Source organism: Cynocephalus volans, chromosome 2 (assembly GCF_027409185.1).
Source record: "Cynocephalus volans isolate mCynVol1 chromosome 2, mCynVol1.pri, whole genome shotgun sequence".
In the NCBI taxonomy this organism is placed as follows: Eukaryota; Metazoa; Chordata; class Mammalia; order Dermoptera; family Cynocephalidae; genus Cynocephalus; species Cynocephalus volans.
Window position 1 is genome coordinate 123,927,456 of NC_084461.1, and position 18,451 is coordinate 123,945,906.

The 18,451-nt window shown below is 40.7% G+C and overlaps 1 protein-coding gene across 1 annotated transcript in view; it reads right to left on the reverse strand.

Annotated features, from left to right (window-relative positions):
- The window catches only part of LOC134370591 (uncharacterized), a 30,846-nt gene that overhangs the window by 8,825 nt on the left and 3,570 nt on the right, over positions 1 to 18,451 (reverse strand). The window contains 5 exon segments of the mRNA XM_063087645.1: positions 137 to 223; positions 788 to 853; positions 1,119 to 1,222; positions 1,999 to 2,118; positions 2,268 to 2,315. Coding sequence (XP_062943715.1) covers positions 137 to 223; positions 788 to 853; positions 1,119 to 1,222; positions 1,999 to 2,118; positions 2,268 to 2,315 — 425 coding nt within the window.

The window sequence follows — 18,451 nt, forward strand, 5'->3', positions numbered from 1 at the left end:
CCCAGGCCGCTCAGGAAGGTCAGGCCCTCAGCAGGACATGGTGAGAGTAAGCAGAGAGCAGTACCTGTGGGGTAGAGAGTAGACTCAGGCCAAATGCCTATAGGGTAAGGGGAGACAAGTGCCCTCCTGTCCTCACCTGCCTTTACCCACTGCAGCCTGCAAGTACAGCTCTGAGGCAGCTCTTGCCTCAGACACCTCCACTTCACTGGCATCTTCCACCACCCTGGAAGAAAGGTAGGTTGAGCTCAGCTCCTAAGTACCAGGGTTCTGTCCACTCCCCCCTCTGCAGGGAGAGCCCATAGAGGTCCCGTTATACTATAAGAATCATTCCAACGGCTGTAGGCTCAGTATACTTCCCTAAAACTCTCTCACCTTCATGATCTTATTTTTCCTCCTGTGATCTGCCCAGTGGGGGAAACAGGGTAGTTGGAATTGCCCCCATTTTACAGATGGAGAAACTGAAGTCCTGTTCAATGAGATGCTCGAAATCACCAAGTATGATAATGACTGAGTCGGGACATGGGGTGTGGGGAGGAGAATTAAAAAGGTTTAAGTTGAAGAGGTATAAGTGGGGTGAGAGGAGTGAGAGGGATGGGTGTATGGGATGAAGGAGGAGGGTAGAAAAGGGTCCGGGGAGCAGACTCAGGCCCTGTAAGCATGACCTCAATCTCAGACCTTCCTTCCTCTGGGGTGGCAGTGGGTAGAAACCTTCAAGGGTTTAGCATGGGGGTGTCAGCCCTATCTTAAGACAAGCACTCTCAGATTCCATTGAGCCCTGAACACTCACAAGCCCAGAGGAGCCACATCCAGTACTGCCAGGTTCTCCACCCCTGGAGAGAGCAGGTCCCGGGTCCTCCTGCTGAGGCTGAGCTGGGATCATGCAATCACACCTATTACAAACTGAGACTTTCCCCTACTTCTGGCTCATATGATTCTCCTGTGGGCCAAGCAGGGTACTAAGAATTCAGCCATTTCATAGGCAGGGAAAAGGAGACCCCAGAGAGGCAAGCCCACACCTGTGAGCAGTAGAGTGGGGCTGGACCCAAGTTCTTCTGGCTCCTGACAAGCTTCAGGGTCTTTCTGCAGCATTGCCTTAGCCCTGGCTCCCCAGGTCCAACTCTCTCCCCTCCCCCAAGGGTCTCACCTGCACCAGACTAAGAATACTAAGCACATGATCAGAGCTGCTGAGAGGCAGAGATTCCTCAAACAGCACCTGCAGCAGCTAAAGTGGAGAAGCATGCAGTGAGGATTGAGAAAGCTTTACTCTTGTCTTTCAACAGCTCCTGAGGTTAAAGTCTGTGCCAGGCCCTGTGCTGGGTACTGGGGACATGGTGTCCAGGACAGAAATGGCACCAGCTCTCACATTCACAGTGAGCCAAAAAGTGAGCATTTTCAGTGGGACCTGCTGTTTGCTGGGCTGGGGCACATGACAAGGTTCTGAGGCAGCTATCTTGATTCGGGGGTCTTTTGTTGAAGCCTCAAAAACAAAACTTTCAAGTTTGTTATCATTATTAGTATTACCCAAAACTGTGAAAATTAGACCTGCCTGGATATTTTATCTTTGTGCACCACACCTCTCTAACCTTCACCCAGCCTCCCACCTTCCCGCACCTCCCAATAGCTGCATAAATTGACCCTGGCAATAGGGCTGGCCCGTGGCTAACTTGGGAGAGTGTGGTGCTGATAACACTAAGGCCACGGGTTCGGATCCCCATATAGGGATGGCTGGTTAGCTCACTTGGGAGAGTGTGGTGCTGACAACAGCAAGTCAAGGGTTAATATCCCCTTACCAGTCATCTTTTAGAAAAAATAAAAATAAATAAAATAAATAAATTGATCCTGGCAAAACATCCTGTCTGGACCACAGAGTACTATAGGAGCCTGATGGAGGGACGCCTTGTCCAGCTGGAATGTGGAGAAGATTCTTGAAAGTTTCCTGGGGGAGACAACATCTGAGCCCCATGAGACCTGTGCCCTGGTGGCTCTTCTGGGACTCACGTGAAGCACGAGTCGAGGTGCCTGTGTTTCCCGGCCCCAGAGCAGCAGGGCCACGCTGTACCCTTGGCTCACAGAGCCCTGTGTGAACTGGACACATGCCAGCAGCTCCTGCTCTGCCTCCTGCAGGGAGACACAGGCACATTCCTCTGTCTCAGGTGCCCTGTCCCAGCCTGCCCTGAGCAAAGAAGCTCAGGAAGCAATCAGCACCCCAGGGTCCAGGGACCTGAGGGCTCCCATCCTCCTCCTGTCGCCCTCTCAGACTCCCCTACCTGAGGAGCATCAGGGCCCAGGACTCTGTCAAAGGTGAAGCTTTGTTCCTGTGGGCAGAGCTGGGGTCAGCAGTGTCATCTTCATCTTCCCCTGCCCCCAGCTACCCCACACCTCTTTCCACCTGAGTCTCCAGAGTCCCTGGCTGAAGCAGATGGAGGTTCGTGGACCCCTCCAGAAGGAGTGTGGAGCTACAGTTCTCCTTGCGACCTGAGAAAGAACTCCATATCAACTCTCATGAGGGAAGCTGAGCTCCAGGATTCCTGAGTCCTGTCCACAACCTTTGCCTCAGTTTCCCAGCCTAAGCTGGTCTAGCCCCTCCACCACCACCAAGAGGCTCTCCTGGACCCACCCCATTTGAGTATGAATATGGGGGGCTTCTTACCTGATCCCCTCCCCAGCTCCACTTCTACCACCACGGTCAGCATGGCAAGTGGGTTGGAAGAGAAAGAAAGGGCCACCTTGAGGTGGTTGGGCTGTCTGGCCCAAACCAGATCCTGTGCTCACCACCTCTCCACACTTTATGGCTTCTGAGCCTCTCAGATTCCCCTTAATAATTCATGTCCCTCATCCGAGGGCTCAGCAGGGCTGGGGGATCTGGACAATAACCTATCAAGGGAAATAACATTCCCCTGTTTTCTGAGAGAACATTACATGGCGTTTTCTTTTTTTCTTTACTTTTATGAAAACTTTCAAACATCTATAATAGTGGAAAGAATAGAATAATGAACTTCCAAGTACCCAGCCTCAGCAATTACCAACTTCAAATAGTCTTATTTCTTCTGTTCCCCTCCCCTCCCCCAAGGGATTATTTTAAAGCAAATCCCAGACATCTGTTATTTCATCCACATCTATTTCAATACGTATTGGTAAAAGATAAGCACTCTTTATTGAGATATAATTCATATACCATACAACAATCATTTAAAGTGCATGATGCAGTGATTTTTGGTATGTTTGTAGATATGTGCAACCATTGCCATAGTCAATTTTATTTTATTTTATTTTATTATTATTTTTAATACCTACATCACTTTTATTTATTTGTTGAGTTTTGACCTTGATTTGAATCTCCCATAAAAAACTCTGTCAAAGAAAATGAATGATAGTTACATATTTAACAAGTTACACAATATACATAAAGGTTATGACACCCTAAAAGAATTATGTGAAGTTAATATTTGATTAAAATATTTATATCAATGGTTCTTTGTAGATGGCTTATTAGTCTTTTTTTTTTTTTTGATTCTTTAAAATATTCAACAAAATTTGTAAACCTTTATCTAGACCAAGAAAAAAAGAGAGAAGACAGAAATTACTGAAATCAGAAAAACAGCAGGGGCATGGTAGAGCAGTTGCTTCTTCTATTACTCTGGAGTGGGCGTTGATGACAGAGATGTCTTCTTTTTCCAGTCTCCACTGGTGACTCTTCTGGTGTCACGCAGCTGGGTGTCTGACGAGCTGCCTGCATGGTGTCTGTGGCTCCTGCTGTGGTGTTGAGCCACTTTTGTGGCAGCCATGGCTATGGCGGTGGCTGTTGTAGGTCAACCACAAGGAAGTGGTGTTTTTGGCGTGCTCCTTGCTTGCTTCTGGGTGAGCAGGCTGCTCTCGGGTCCTGCGTAGGACCCTGGGCTTGCTCTCCATAGTCGATTTTAGAATATTTCCAGCCCCTCATAAACAACTCCATACCCTTTAGCTATCAACCCTCGAAATTCCATCCTCCTCAACCTAAGCAATCACTAATATACTTTATATCTCTATGGATTTACTTCTTCTGGGTATTTCATAGAAATGGAATCATACAATAAATATGTGACCTTTTGTGTCCAGTTTTTTGCACTTAACATAATGTTTTCAAGGTTCACCCATGTTGTAAGATGAATCAGTATTTCATTCCTTCTTATGGTTTAACACTACTTCATTGTATGGGCATAGCACATTTTGTTTATCCATTACCAGTTGATAGGCAGTTGGGTTGTTTCCACTTACTGGCTGCTGTGAATGGTGTTGCTATAAACATTTGTGTACGAGTGTTCATTTGAATATCTCTTTTCAATTCTTTGGGGTATTTACCTAGGAATGGAATACCTGGGTCATATGGTAATTCTATGGTTAACTTTTTGAGGAAACAACATACTGTCGCCCATAGCACTACACAATTTTACAGTCCCAACAGCAATGTATTAGGGTTCCAATTTCTCTACATCCTTGCCAATACTTATTATTTTTCTTTCTTTCTTTTTTTCTAATGGATTCTAGCCATCCTAGTGATTGTGAAGTGGTTTCATAGTGGTTTTGATTTACATTTCCCTAATGATTAATAATGTTTAGTATCTTTTCAAATGCTTATTGGCTATTTGTCTGTCTTCCTTGGAGAAATGTCTGTTGAGTCCTTTGACCATTTTTTAGTTGGATTGTTTGTGTTTTTCTTGTAGAACTGAAAGAGTTCTTTATATATTCTGGATACTAGACTCTTACCAGATATATTATTTGCAAATATTTTCTCCCATTCTGTGGGTTGTCTTTTCATTTTCTTAATAGTGTCCTTTAATGCACTGAGGTTTTTAATTTTGACGATATCCAGTGTATTTTTTCTTTTGTTGCTCGAACTTTTAATGTCATATCTAAGAATCCATTGCCAAATCCGAGGTCATGAAGATTTACCACTATGTTTTCTTCCAAGAGTTTTATAATTACATTCTTACTTTTAGGTCTTTGTTCCTTTTATATTTAATTTTTGTATGTGGTGTGAGTTAAGTGTCCAGCTCCATTCTTTTGCATGTGACTGTTCAGTTGTTCCAGCACCATCTGTTAAAAAGACTGTCTTTCCTCACTGAATGGTATCGACACTCTAGTCAAAACTGTTTGTCCATAGATATACATAGGGTATACATAGGGTATACTCCTGGATTCCCAATTCCTAGTGATCTATTTATCTATCCCTGTACAAGTACCCAGCTGTCTTGATCACTGTTATTTCATAATAAGTTTTGAAATCAGAAAATGTAGGGCTGGTCAGTAGCTCAGTTGGTTAGAGTGTGGTGCTGATCCCTGTGCCAACCAGCCACCAAGAAAGAAAAAAAGAAAAAAAAAGTAGAAATCAGGAAGAGTGAGTCTTCCAAATTTGCTTTTCTTTTTCAAGTTTGTTTAGGCTATTCTGGGCCCTTGCAATTCTATATGAATTTTAGGACCAGGTGGTTGAAAGAAAGTGAGCCGAGATGCCAGGTACCATTCAAGCTCTAGTAAAGAAAGAAATCTGCCGGGCTGTACCCAAAATGGAGGACAGCCCCAGGCTGCCCTGAAAATGGGAGACAGCCGCAACAATGGGTTTGTGAGAGTTTATATTAGCTGTTGGGCACGAAATGTACCCGGGGGGGGGTCCATTGGGTTGATGTAACTGGTTGGAGAACTGCACCGACGCAGAAGCCAGAAAGTTGTTTCCAAGTCAGGAGGCTTCTGTAAAGGGAAGCAGGGAGGAGCTTGGTGCTGGAGTGCAAGATGAGGCCGGCGGCTATTTTGTGCTGTTGCTTATTGTGTGCACAATGGCATCGGTCACATCCAAAATCCATCAGTGGTCAATTTCTATAAAGAATCCAGATAAAATTCTGATAGGAATTGCATTGAATCTGTAGATCAATTTGAGGAGTATTGCCATCTTAAGGATATTAACATCCATGAACATGTGAGTTTTTTCCATTTTTTAGGTCTTTAAAAATTTCCTTCAGCAATGTTGCATAGCTTTCAGAGTATGTGTACTGGAAATACTTTAAATTTTTCTGTATATTACAATGTTTTTATACCTAAAAAAAAAATCTTTCTGGTTGGGGAGAGACTGTCCCATCCAGGCCTAGCCAATTCTTAAAAATAACAAAGGGTCCAGCAAGTAGCATGTCTTTGATATGCAAATGAACTATCCAGAGTCATACCTTCTCTATCTGGCCTGTACACCCAAGAGACAGTATTCCTCTGCCTTAATCATGCCAGGGCCAGGTATCAGGCAAGTACAAACCACCCTTTTAGCCCAAAGCCCACTGAAATTATTCAAACTAGCTAATTCTAAACCATTCATTCTATCTTGCCTTGACTTTCCTGTGGAAACCCCAGGAAAAACAGTGGTCTAAACCTTCCCCTTGCTCCTTCCTGTCTTCTACCTACTGACCACTCTGGTGTCTTTTTCATGTGACCCTGTGTGGCATGCCATGCCTCCTGTTTCTAGGACCTGTAAATATAATAAAGTTTATTTTCTTCTGAGCTTCTTTGTCTCCTCTGTGGCTGCACCTGACCAACATCTCATAAAATAATACAAAATATGGCTGGCTGGTTAGCTCAGTTGGTTAGAGTGTGGTGTTATAACACAAAGGTCAAGGGTTCAGATCCCCATACCACCCAGCGGCTAAAAAACAAAATCAAACAAACAAAAAACAACAACAAAATAAGTTTTGCACTTAGTTTTAAAAATTTATTCTTTTTTTTTTTTGGCAGCTGGCCAGTATGGGGATTTTAAAACATTATTCTGAAATAGCTTATTCTTTTTGCTGCTATCATAAGTGGATTTTTCCTTAGTTTTGTTTTTCCAATGTTCATTGCAAGTATATAGAAATATAGTTGATTTTTGTATACTGACCCTGTATCTTGCCACCTTGCTAAACTTGTTGATTAGCTCTAATAATATTTTAGCTAATCCATAAGATTTTAAATCTGCATGATCATATCACATGTAAATTGAGATAATTTTACTTCCTGCTTTCCAATCTGGATGCCATTTATTTCTTTTTCTTACCTAATTGCCCTGGCTAGAACCTTTAGTACAATGCTGCATAAAAGTGATGAGAGCATACATTTTTGTTTTGTTGATCTTAGGGCAAAAGCATCCAGTCTTTTACCATTAATATGATCTTAACTGATTGTTTTTTCGTAGATGTTCTTTATCATGTTGAGAAAGTTCCCTCTGTTCCTAGTCTGTTGAGTGTTTTCATCATGAAAATTGTTGGATATTGTGTCTATTGAGGTAATCATGTGGCTTTTATTTTGTATTCTATTCATCCAGTGTATTACATTAATTGATTTTCAGATGTCAAACCAACCTTGCATTCTCGGGAGAAATCACAGTTGGTCATGGTGTATAATTCTTTTTATATATTGCCGATTTTGGTTTGTAAGTATTTTGTTGAGGATTCTTGCATCCATATTCATAAGACATATATTGGTCTGTAGTTTTCTTTCCTTGTGATCTCTTTATTAAATACTCTTTCTTAAATATAACCACAATATCACACCTGTCATACACATACAATACCAACCATGTTTCAAAATCCTCAAAGATAGTGACAGTTTTCACATTTCTCCCATATATGTGATTCTAAGTGGCTACCAAGAGTCTCCCATGAACAGGAGAATGAAGGGTCTCAGCATAAGAAGAATTGGTAGAGGCTGCTTGTGATGGAGAATAGAAAACTCAGTGTGAGAGAACACAAAACTCCTCATTGTGTGAAAAGAGTTAGGGGGATAGGAAACTCACATCTGTTTGGCTCCAGATGACAGAATCAGGACAAGAGGAGAAGCTCCATACAGGAGTTAGCTCAGGAAAGGAAGTCCTCTGGCCACTAGTTTCTACTCTTTCAGCCTGAGATCTATCACAGAAGACATCTGATCTCATTGTCTCATGTGGAAGTGGATTCCCTGCTTCTTTCAGTCCTCCCCCTCATTGTCTCACTTCCTTCCCTGTCTAGGGCACATTCTTCAACCATGCCCATCTCATGACTATTTGCTAATCCTTGAGCCTCCCTTGGGCTGCCTGTGCCCCGGTTCCTAACCCCCAAACTTCGATGAATGAATCCTGCCCCCAGGCTGCTGGGCACTGTCAGAAAAAAAAATCACATACATTGAGACTGGAAACATGACACATAGTGAAACCAACAGTCAAACAGAGATAAGATTTGGTTTTAAAATTTAGTTTAAGTTTAGATTTTTTTTGCTTTATTATTTTATTTTATTTTAACTTCTCAATGTATATTGTAGTTGACTTTCGTGTCTCTTGACCCATTCCTCTTTCCCTCCTTCCTCTCTCCAAGTTTAGATATTGAGTTAGGTATAGGTCAAAAGTTTTTTGTTGCTGAGTTGCTTGTCATGTAGCCATGGTTAGTGATTAAGTAAGAGCCACTGAGTTAAGAATCACAGGATACTCTTCTTGCCTTTATATCCTAAAGATAACATCACTGATATATAGGTCACAAGCTATTTGTCTTAAGATATTTTGCAGACCCCTGGAATAAGCTCCATCCACCTCAAACTGGCCCAGAACTGGCAGAGCCCAAAGACCCCTTCACTGAGTTAGTGCAAGTGTCCGATAGGTGATCTACTAACACCAGAAGGCCTAGGGGCCGGCCCATGGCTCACTTGGGAGAGTGTGGTGCTGATAACACGAAGTCAAGGGTTAAGATCCCCTTACCAGTCATCTTTAAAAAAAAAAAAAAGGTTAAGATGGTAAATTTTGTTGTGTGTATTTTACCACAGCCAAAAATGAAAAGAGAGAAACCCTGTACCTCATTAGCAACTACTCTCCACACCCTATCCACCCCACTCCCACCTCACTCCTAAGCAACCAAAATCTATTTTCTATCCACCATTATTTCTTGGCTGGGTTATTACTGTAGCTTTCTTTTCTTTTCTTTCTTTCGTTTTTTTTTTTTTTTTTTTAGGAAAAAATAGACACAACAATTCCCTGAACTTATTAAGAGAAGTGAATAGAACTAAGCTGCTGTGGGTGGGAAATGGGGAGAGGGAGGGGGAAAAGGAAGGAGGAACTAGAAAAGGGCCACGAATATCAACCACATTGTATAATGACAAAAAAATAAAAAACAAATGGGGCTTGGTAAGGTATTTTATTAATTTTTAAATATAATAACACAAAGTATGAAATGATAGGAAAGATGGTTTGAATTTGTATGAAAACTACAAATAATTTTTCTTCCAATTTTTGTTTGTTTTTATTACTGTAGCTTTCTTTCTTTCTTTTTTTTTAGTTTTATTTTATTTTGTCGATATACAATGTGGTTGATTATTGTAGCCAGTTACCAAAACCTCCCTCCCTCCCGCACCTCCCTCCCAACAATGTCCTTTCTGTATCCTTGTCGTTATCAACTTCAAGGAATTGTAATTGTTGTGTCTTCTTCCCCGCCCCCCCCGTTGTGTACTTATTTATTTATTTTTAGCTCCCACAAATAAGTGAGAGCATGTGGTATTTCTCTTTCTGTGCCTGACTTGTTAAACTTAATATAGTTCTCTCTAGGTCCATCCATGTCGTTGCAATGGTAGTAGTTCATTCTTTTTTATAGCAAAGTAGTATTCCATTGTGTAGATAGATATACCACATTTTCCATATCCACTCATCCGATGATGGACATTTGGGCTGGTTCCAACTCTTGGCTATTGTAAAGAGTGCTGCAATGAACATTGGAGAACAGGTATACCTTTGACTTGATGATTTCCATTCCTCTGGGTATATTCCCAGCAGTGGGATAGCTGGGTCATATGGTAGATCTATCTGCAATTGTTTGAGGAACCTCCATACCATTTTCCATAGAGGCTGCACCATTTTGCAGTCCTGCCAACAATGTATGAGAGTTCCTTTTTCTCCACAACCTCACCAGCATTTATCGTTTAGAGTCTTTTGGATTTTAGCCATCCTAACTGGGGTTAGATGGTATCTCAGTGTGGTTCTGATTTGCATTTCCCGAATGCTGAGTGATGTTGAACATTTTTTCATATGTCTGTTGGCCATTTATATATCTTCCTTAGAGAAATGCCTGCTTAGCTCTTTTGCCCATTTTTTACTTGGGTTGCTTTTTTTTTCTTGTAAAGTTGTTTGAGTTCCTTGTATATTCTGGATATTAATCCTTTGTCAGATGTATATTTTGCAAATATTTTCTCCCACTCGGTTGGTTGTCTTTTAACTCTGTTAATTGTTTCTTTTGCTGTGCAGAAGCTTTTTAGTTTGATATAATCCCATTTGTTTATTTTTCCTTTGATTGCCCATGCTTTTGGGGTCATATTCATGAAGTCTGTGCCCAATCCTATTTCCTGAAGTGTTTCTCCTACATTTTCTTTAAGAAGTTTTATTGTTTCAGGGTGTATATTTAATTCTTTAATCCATTTTGAGTTGATTTTGGTATATGGTGAGAAGTATGGGTCTAGTTTCATTCTCCTGCAAGGGTGGTCGTGTGGTAGTGAACTCCCGCAGTTTTTATTTTTCTGAGAAATATACTATTTGCCTTTCATTTTGGAATAATAGCCATGCAGGGTAGAGTATTCTTGGCTGGCAATCTCTGTCTTTTAGTATTTTGAATATATCATCCCATTCTTTCTGGCTTTTAGGGTTTGTGACGAAAAGTCTGATGTTAGTCTGATTGGGGCTCCCTTATAGGTGATTTGATGCTTCTCTCTTGCAGCTTTTAAGTTTCTCTCTTTGTCTTTGAGTTTTGCCAATTTGACTATAACATGTCCTGGAGAAGATCTTTTTGGGTTGAATACATTTGGGGATCTATGAGCTTCCCGAATCTGAAGATATGTGTCTTTTCCTTTACCTGGGAAGCTTTCTGCCACTATTTTGTTGAATATGTTTTCAATGCAATCTCCTTTTTCCTCCCCTTCTGGAATACCCATGACTCAGATATTTGTGCACTTAAGGTTGTCTGATATCTCTCTCAGATTTTCTTCAATGCCTTTAATTCTTTTTTGTGTGTGTGCCTGTGTTATTTCAAACAGCCCATCTTCAAGGTCAGAAGTTCTCTCTTCTACTTCTGCAAGCCTGTTGGTAAAACTCTCTGTTGTGGTTTTTTTCTTTGTTTGTTTGTTTTTTGTTTTTGTTTTTTGAAAAAAGATGACCGGTAAGGGGATCTTAACCCTTGGCTTGGTGTTGTCAGCACTACGCTCAGCCACTGAGCGAACCGGCCATCCCTACATAGGATCCGAACCCATGGCCTTGGTGTTATCAGCACCACACTCTCCCGAGTGAGCCACGGGCCAGCCCTCTGTTGTGTTTTTTATTTGGTTGAATGAATTCTTCAGCTCAGCCAGCTCTACTACATTCTTTTTCAGGGCATTGATTTCCTCGTACATTTCTTCTTTTGGGTCCTGTATACTTTTCCTCGTTTCATCATGTTGTCTAGCTGAGTTTTCTTGTATCTCATTTAGTTTCCTTAGAATTATCACTCGAAATTCCTTGTCAGACATTTCAAGGGCTTCTTGTTCTATAGGATCTAGATCTTGAGAGTTATTACTCTTTGGTGGTGTACTTTCTTGATTTTTCATATTTCTGGTATCTTTCCTTTGCTGTTTAGTCATTGTGGCAGGGGATTTCATGGCCACTGATTTGACACTATTGTCTGGCGAGGATGCTGCTGGGGCTGCCAATTTGGTATGGCTGCCTCATTGTCTGCTCGGTTGCCCACTAGTGCCTCGGGTGCATGGTCGCCTCGGATCTTGGGCCTCTCAGGGGAGGCGCCTCTCTGATCAGCGGGCACTCGGCCGGGCTGGGGATGGAGTCGGGTGGCGACGGCGAGGCCTACCTACTGGGTCGTGTGCTGGCACCACAGGGCCTATTACTGTAGCTTTCTAACTGGGCTTTTAACTTGCACTCTATAGTCTATTTTCAACAAAGCAGTCAGAGTAATCTTTTAAAAACATAATCCAGTTTATGTTACATTCTGCTCAGTAGTGGCTCTCTATTTCACCCAGTAAAAGCCAAAGCTTTACAATGGCATATAAGCCTTCAACAATTGGGGCCACTCATTATCTTTCTGATCTCATCTCCAGCATCTTCCAGGGCCTTTGTATTGGAATGATCTTCCACCAGATAATGGCAAGGCTCACTCTTTCACCTCCTCCAAATCTTTACTCAGAAGTCACCTTCTCATGTGAGGTCTATTCTACTCACAGCTATGAACTTGCAATCTCTCATCCTCATCCCCAGCACTACTGATTGCTTTGGCCCTGCTCTATTTTTTTTTCCATAGAACTTACCATTTTCTAACACATTATATATCCTTTATTCTTCCCATGCAGTGCAAGCATTTTAACAGCAGAGACTTTTCCTGCTTTGTTCACTGTGAGTACTTTGTCCTCAACTCTTACAATAATGCTTGCCAGTTGGGGGGATCTCAATAAGTAATTGTTGAATTAGTGAATAAATGAATGACCAGAGCATTCCAGGGATGCAGAGAGAACAAGAGCCAAAGGAAAGAATGGCTAGAATATATTGGGGCTGGAGTGGTGTGTGGGGTGGAGATGAAGCTAGAGAAGGAGGCATAGGAGGCTGCAGGACACTTCTCCCTATGTACCCCACCTCAAGTTCTGAGTTCTCCTTCTATTTCTCCATCTCCTTTGAGGACCCTGCTTTCTTTATCCTGAAATATTGATTGATGTTTTCTAGGTTTCCTCCTTCAGTTCTTTATCCTTCTCACCTATGCTCTTCTGGGCTGGGTGAGCTTACTCATTTATGGCTTCCACAACCACTTCTACACTGACGGATCCCAAATTTGTGTATCCAGCCCAAGCCTGTCTCCCCAGATCTAGACCCCTCTGGCCAAATGCCTACTGGACTTCTCCACCTGGATTCCTGAGAAACTTCAATATCTTAAGTGCTGTTTCCAACGTCTTGTTTTCCTTTTGTGTTTCTATCTCCCTGAGTTCAGTTATCACCACCAACCCAGAAACTTGGAGCATCTCTGTCTTTGCTCCCTACATTTAGTCATTCTGGAATCTCTCAACCCTGATTCCTCCACAGCTCTTGGAGCCATCCTTCCTCCTCCTTTCTCCCCATCCCCAGAGCTACTGCTGTTCTGTTCAAGTCCTCATATTCGCTCCCTGGACACATTCAATATCTGCTCAGTGATACCTTGGCATGCTTTAATCCATCCTCCATATGGCCACCTGTGGGTTTTTTCAAACACACACCCAATTCTATTAATCATCTAATTAAAACCTATTATTTACTCCTCACTTTCTGCAGGATGGCTTCCAAGTTCCTTCATGACATTCCCATGCTTATATCTCTCTTCTTCCCAGAGATGTGGTTCTCAATCTCACTCAAAGCATAAGCTTACAGTGCTTCTCAGATTCTCTGTGACAAGGGACCAAGTTTCTTATTTATTTCTTATTTCTTATTTATTTGCTTTGGTGGCTGGCCAATATGGCGAGTTTCTTTTTTTTTTTTTTAAATTTTATTTTGTCGATATACATTGTAGCTGATTATTGCTCCCCATCACCAAAACCTCCCTCCCTTCTCCCTCCCCCCCTCCCCCCCAACAATGTCCTTTCTGTTTGCTTGTTGTATCAACTTCAAATAATTGTGGTTGTTATATCTTCTCCCCCCCCCCCCCGGTTTGTGTGTGTGTGTGTGTATGTGTGTGTGTGAATTTATATATTAATTTTTAGCTCCCTCCAATAAGTGAGAACATGTGGTATTTCTCTTTCTGTGCCTGACTTGTTTCACTTAATATAATTCTCTCAAGGTCCATCCATGTTGTTGCAAATGGCAGTATTTCATTCGTTTTTATAGCTGAGTAGTATTCCATTGTGTAGATGTACCACATTTTCCGTATCCACTCATCTGATGATGGGCATTTGGGCTGGTTCCAACTCTTGGCTATTGTAAAGAGTGCTGCGATGAACATTGGGGAACAAGTATACCTTCGACTTGATGATTTCCATTCCTCTGGGTATATTCCCAACAGTGGGATGGCTGGGTCGTATGGTAGATCTATTTGCAATTGTTTAAGGAACTTCCATACCATTTTCCATAGAGGCTGCACCATTTTGCAGTCCCACCAACAATGTATGAGAGTTCCTTTTTCTCCGCAGCCTCGCCAGCATTTATCGTTCATAGTCTTTTGGATTTTAGCCATCCTAACTGGGGTTAGATGGTATCTCAATGTGGTTTTGATTTGCATTTCCCGGATGCTGAGTGATGTTGAGCATTTTTTCATATGTCTGTTTGCCATTTGGATATCTTCCTTAGAGAAATGCCTACTTAGCTCTTTTGCCCATTTTTTAATTGGGTTGCTTGTTTTCTTCTTGTAAAGTTGTTTGAGTTCCTTATATATTCTGGATATTAATCCTTTGTCAGATGTATATTTTGCAAATATTTTCTCCCACTCTGTTGGTTGTCTTTTAACTCTTTTAATTGTTTCTTTTGCTGTGCAGAAGCTTTTTAGTTTGATATAATCCCATTTGTTTATTTTTCCTTTGGTTGCCCGTGCTTTTGGGGTCGTATTCATGAAGTCTGTGCCCAGTCCTATTTCCTGAAGTGTTTCTCCTATGTTTTCTTTAAGAAGTTTTATTGTCTCAGGGTGTATATTTAAATCCTTAATCCATTTTGAGTTGATTTTAGTATACGGTGAGAGGTATGGATCTAGTTTCCTTCTCCTGCATATCGATATCCAGTTATCCCAGCACCACTTGCTGAAGAGGCAGTCCCTTCCCCAGTGAATAGGCTTGGTGCCTTTGTCAAAGATCAGATGGCAGTAAGTGTGTGGGTTGATTTCTGGATTCTCTATTCCATTCCATTGGTCAGTGTGTCTGTTTTTATGCCAGTACCATACTGTTTTGGTTATTATAGCTTTGTAGTATAGCTTAAAGTCAGGTAGTGTTATGCCTCCAGCTTTATTTTTTTTGCTGAGCATTGCTTTGGCTATTCGTGGTCTTTTATTGTTCCATATAAATGTCTGAATAGTTTTTTCCATTTCTGAGAAAAATGTCTTTGGAATTTTGATGGGGATTGCATTGAATTTGTATATCACTTTGGGTAGTATGGACATTTTCACTATGTTGATTCTTCCAATCCAAGAGCATGGAATATCTTTCCATCTTCTTGTATCCTCTCTAATTTCTCTCAGCAGTGGTTTGTAGTTCTCATTATAGAGATTTTTCACCTCCTTGGTTAACTCAATTCCTAAGTATTTTATTTTTTTGGTGGCTATTGTAAATGGGCAGGCTTTCTTGATTTCTCCTTCTGCATGTTCACTATTGGAGAAAAGAAATGCTACTGATTTTTGTGTGTTGATTTTGTATCCTGCTACTGTGCTGAAAACATTTATCAATTCCAACAGTTTTTTTGTAGAGGTTTTAGGCTGTTCGATATATAGGATCATGTCATCTGCAAACAGGGACAGTTTGACTTCATCTTTTCCAATCTGGATGCCCTTTATTTCCTTCTCTTCTCTGATTGCTCTGGCTAGTACTTCCAACACTATGTTGAATAGGAGTGGTGAGAGTGGGCATCCTTGTCTAGTGCCTGTTCTTAAAGGAAAAGCTTTCAGCTTTTCCCCATTCAGGATGATATTGGCAGTGGGTTTGTCATATATGGCTTTAATTATGTTGAGATACTTTCCCTCTATACCTAACTTATAGAGGGTCTTTGTCATGAATGAGTGCTGAACTTTATCAAATGCTTTTTCAGCATCTATAGAGATGATCATATGGTCCTTGTGTTTGAGTTTATTAATATGGTGTATCACATTTATTGATTTGCGTATGTTGAACCAACCTTGCATCCCTGGGATGAATCCCACTTGATCGTGATGAATAATTTTTCGTATGTGTTGCTGTATTCTGTTTGCTAGTATTTTAGTGAGGATTTTTGCATCTATATTCATCAGTGATATTGGCCTGTAGTTTTCTTTTTTGGTTATATCTTTACCTGGTTTTGGTATTAGGATGATGTTTGCTTCATAGAATGAGTTTGGGAGATTTGCGTCCATTTCAATCTTTTGGAATAGTTTGTAAAGAATCGGTGTCAATTCCTCTTTGAATGTTTGGTAAAATTCTGCTGTGAATCCATCTGGTCCTGGGCTTTTCTTTGTTGGGAGCCTTCTGATAACAGCTTCAATCTCCTTTATTGTTATTGGTCTGTTCAAATTTTCTACGTCTTCACGGTTCAGTTTTGGGAGCTTGTGTGTGTCCAGAAATTTATCCATTTCCTCCAGATTTTCAAATTTGTTGGCGTATACTTGTTTATAGTAGTCTCGAATGATTCCTTGTATTTCAGATGAATCAGTTGTAATATCGCCTTTTTCATTTCTAATTTTTGTTATTTGAGTCTTCTCTCTTCTTTTTTTTGTTAGCCATGCTAATGGTTTGTCAATTTTATTTATCTTTTCAAAAAACCAACTTTTTGATTCGTTGATCTTTTGAATTGTTTTTTGGTTTTCAATTTCATTCAGTTCTGCTCTGATCTTAATGATTTCTTTCCGTCTGCTAACTTTAGGATTGGATTGTTCTTGTTTTTCTAGTTCTTTAAGGTGAAGTGTTAGGTTGTTCACTTGCCATCTTTCCATTCTTCTGAAGTGAGCATTTAATGCAATAAATTTCCCCCTTAATACTGCTTTTGCAGTATCCCACAGGTTTTGGTATGATGTATCATTGTTTTCATTAGTTTCAATAAACTTTTTGATTTCCTGCTTGATTTCTTCTTGGACCCATATGTCATTAAGTAGAATGCTGTTTAATTTCCATGTGTTTGTATAGTTTCCAGAGTTTTGTTTGTTATTAATTTCTAGTTTTAATCCATTGTGGTCTGAGAAGATACATGGGATAATTCCAATTGTTTTGAATTTATTGAGACTTGATTTGTGACCTAATATGTGATCTATCCTGGAGAATGATCCATGTGCTGATGAGAAGAATGAATATTCTGAGGTTGTTGGGTGGAATGTTCTGTAGATATCTGCCAATTCCAATTGGTCTAGAGTCTTGTTTAGATCTTGTGTTTCTCTACTGATTCTTTGCCTAGATGATCTGTCTAATATTGACAGTGGAGTGTTCAGGTCCCCTGCTATTATGGTATTAGTGTCTATTTCCTTCTTTAGGTCTAATAGAGTTTGTTTTATAAATCTGGCTGCTCCAACATTGGGTGCGTACATATTTATGATTGTTATGTCTTCTTGATGGATCAGTCCTTTTATCATTAAGTAGTGTCCCTCATTGTCTCTTTTTATGGTTTTTAGTTTAAAGTCTATTTTGTCAGATATAAGAATAGCCACTCCAGCTCGTTTTTCTTTTCTGTTTGCATGGTAAATCTTTTTCCATCCTTTCACTCTTAGTCTATGTGAATCTTTATGGGTGAGGTGGGTCTCTTGTAGGCAGCATATAGTTGGGTCCTGCTTTTTGATCCAGTCAGCCAGTCTGTGTCTTTTAATTGGGGAATTTAAGCCTTTAACATTAAGAGTTGTTATTGAAAGGTGTTGATTTATTCCTAGCATTTTATTGGTTGTTTGGTTGTCTTAGGTGTCTTTTGTTCCTTGCTTTCTGGTTTACTGTTTGGTTTCTTTGTTTGTTGGTTCCTTAGGTTGTAGATAGTGTTTTTGTTAGCTTGTTTTCTCTTCATGAATGCCATTTTTATTGTACTAGCGGGTTTAGATTTTTCTTAGGTTTTTATGGCAGTGGTAGTTATTTTTCAGGAACCAAACCCAGTACTCCCTTGAGGATTTCTTGTAAGGGTGGTCTTGTGGTAGTGAACTCCTGCAGTTTTTGTTTGTCTGAGAAATATACTATTTGCCCCTCATTTCGGAAGGATAGCCTTGCAGGGTAGAGTATTCTTGGCTGGCAATCTTTGTCTTTTAGTATTTTGAAAATATCATCCCATTCCTTTCTAGCTTTTAGGGTTTGTGATGAAAAGTCTGATGTTAACCTGATTGGGGCTCCCTTATAGGTGATTTGACGCTTCTCTCTTGCAGCTTTTAAGATTCTCTCTTTGTCTCTGAGTTTTGCCAATTTGACTATGACATGTCTTGGAGAAGGCCTTTTTGGGTTGAATACGTTTGGAGATCGTTGAGCTTCCTGGATCTGAAGATCTGTGATTTTTCCTATACCTGGGAAGTTTTCTGCCACTATTTTGTTGAATATGTTTTCAAGGCAATCTCCATTTTCCTCCCCTTCTGGAATACCCATGACTCGGATATTTGAGCGCTTGAGGTTGTCTGATATCTCTCTCAGATTTTCTTCCATGTCCTTGATTCTTTTTTCTTTCTTTTTGTCTGCTTGTGTTATTTCAAACAGCCCATCTTCAAGTTCAGAGGTTCTCTCTTCAACTTCAACAAGCCTGCTGGTTAAACTCTCCGTTGTGTTTTTTATTTCGCTGAATAACTTCTTCAGTTCAGCAAGTTCTGCTACATTTTTTTTCAGGACATTG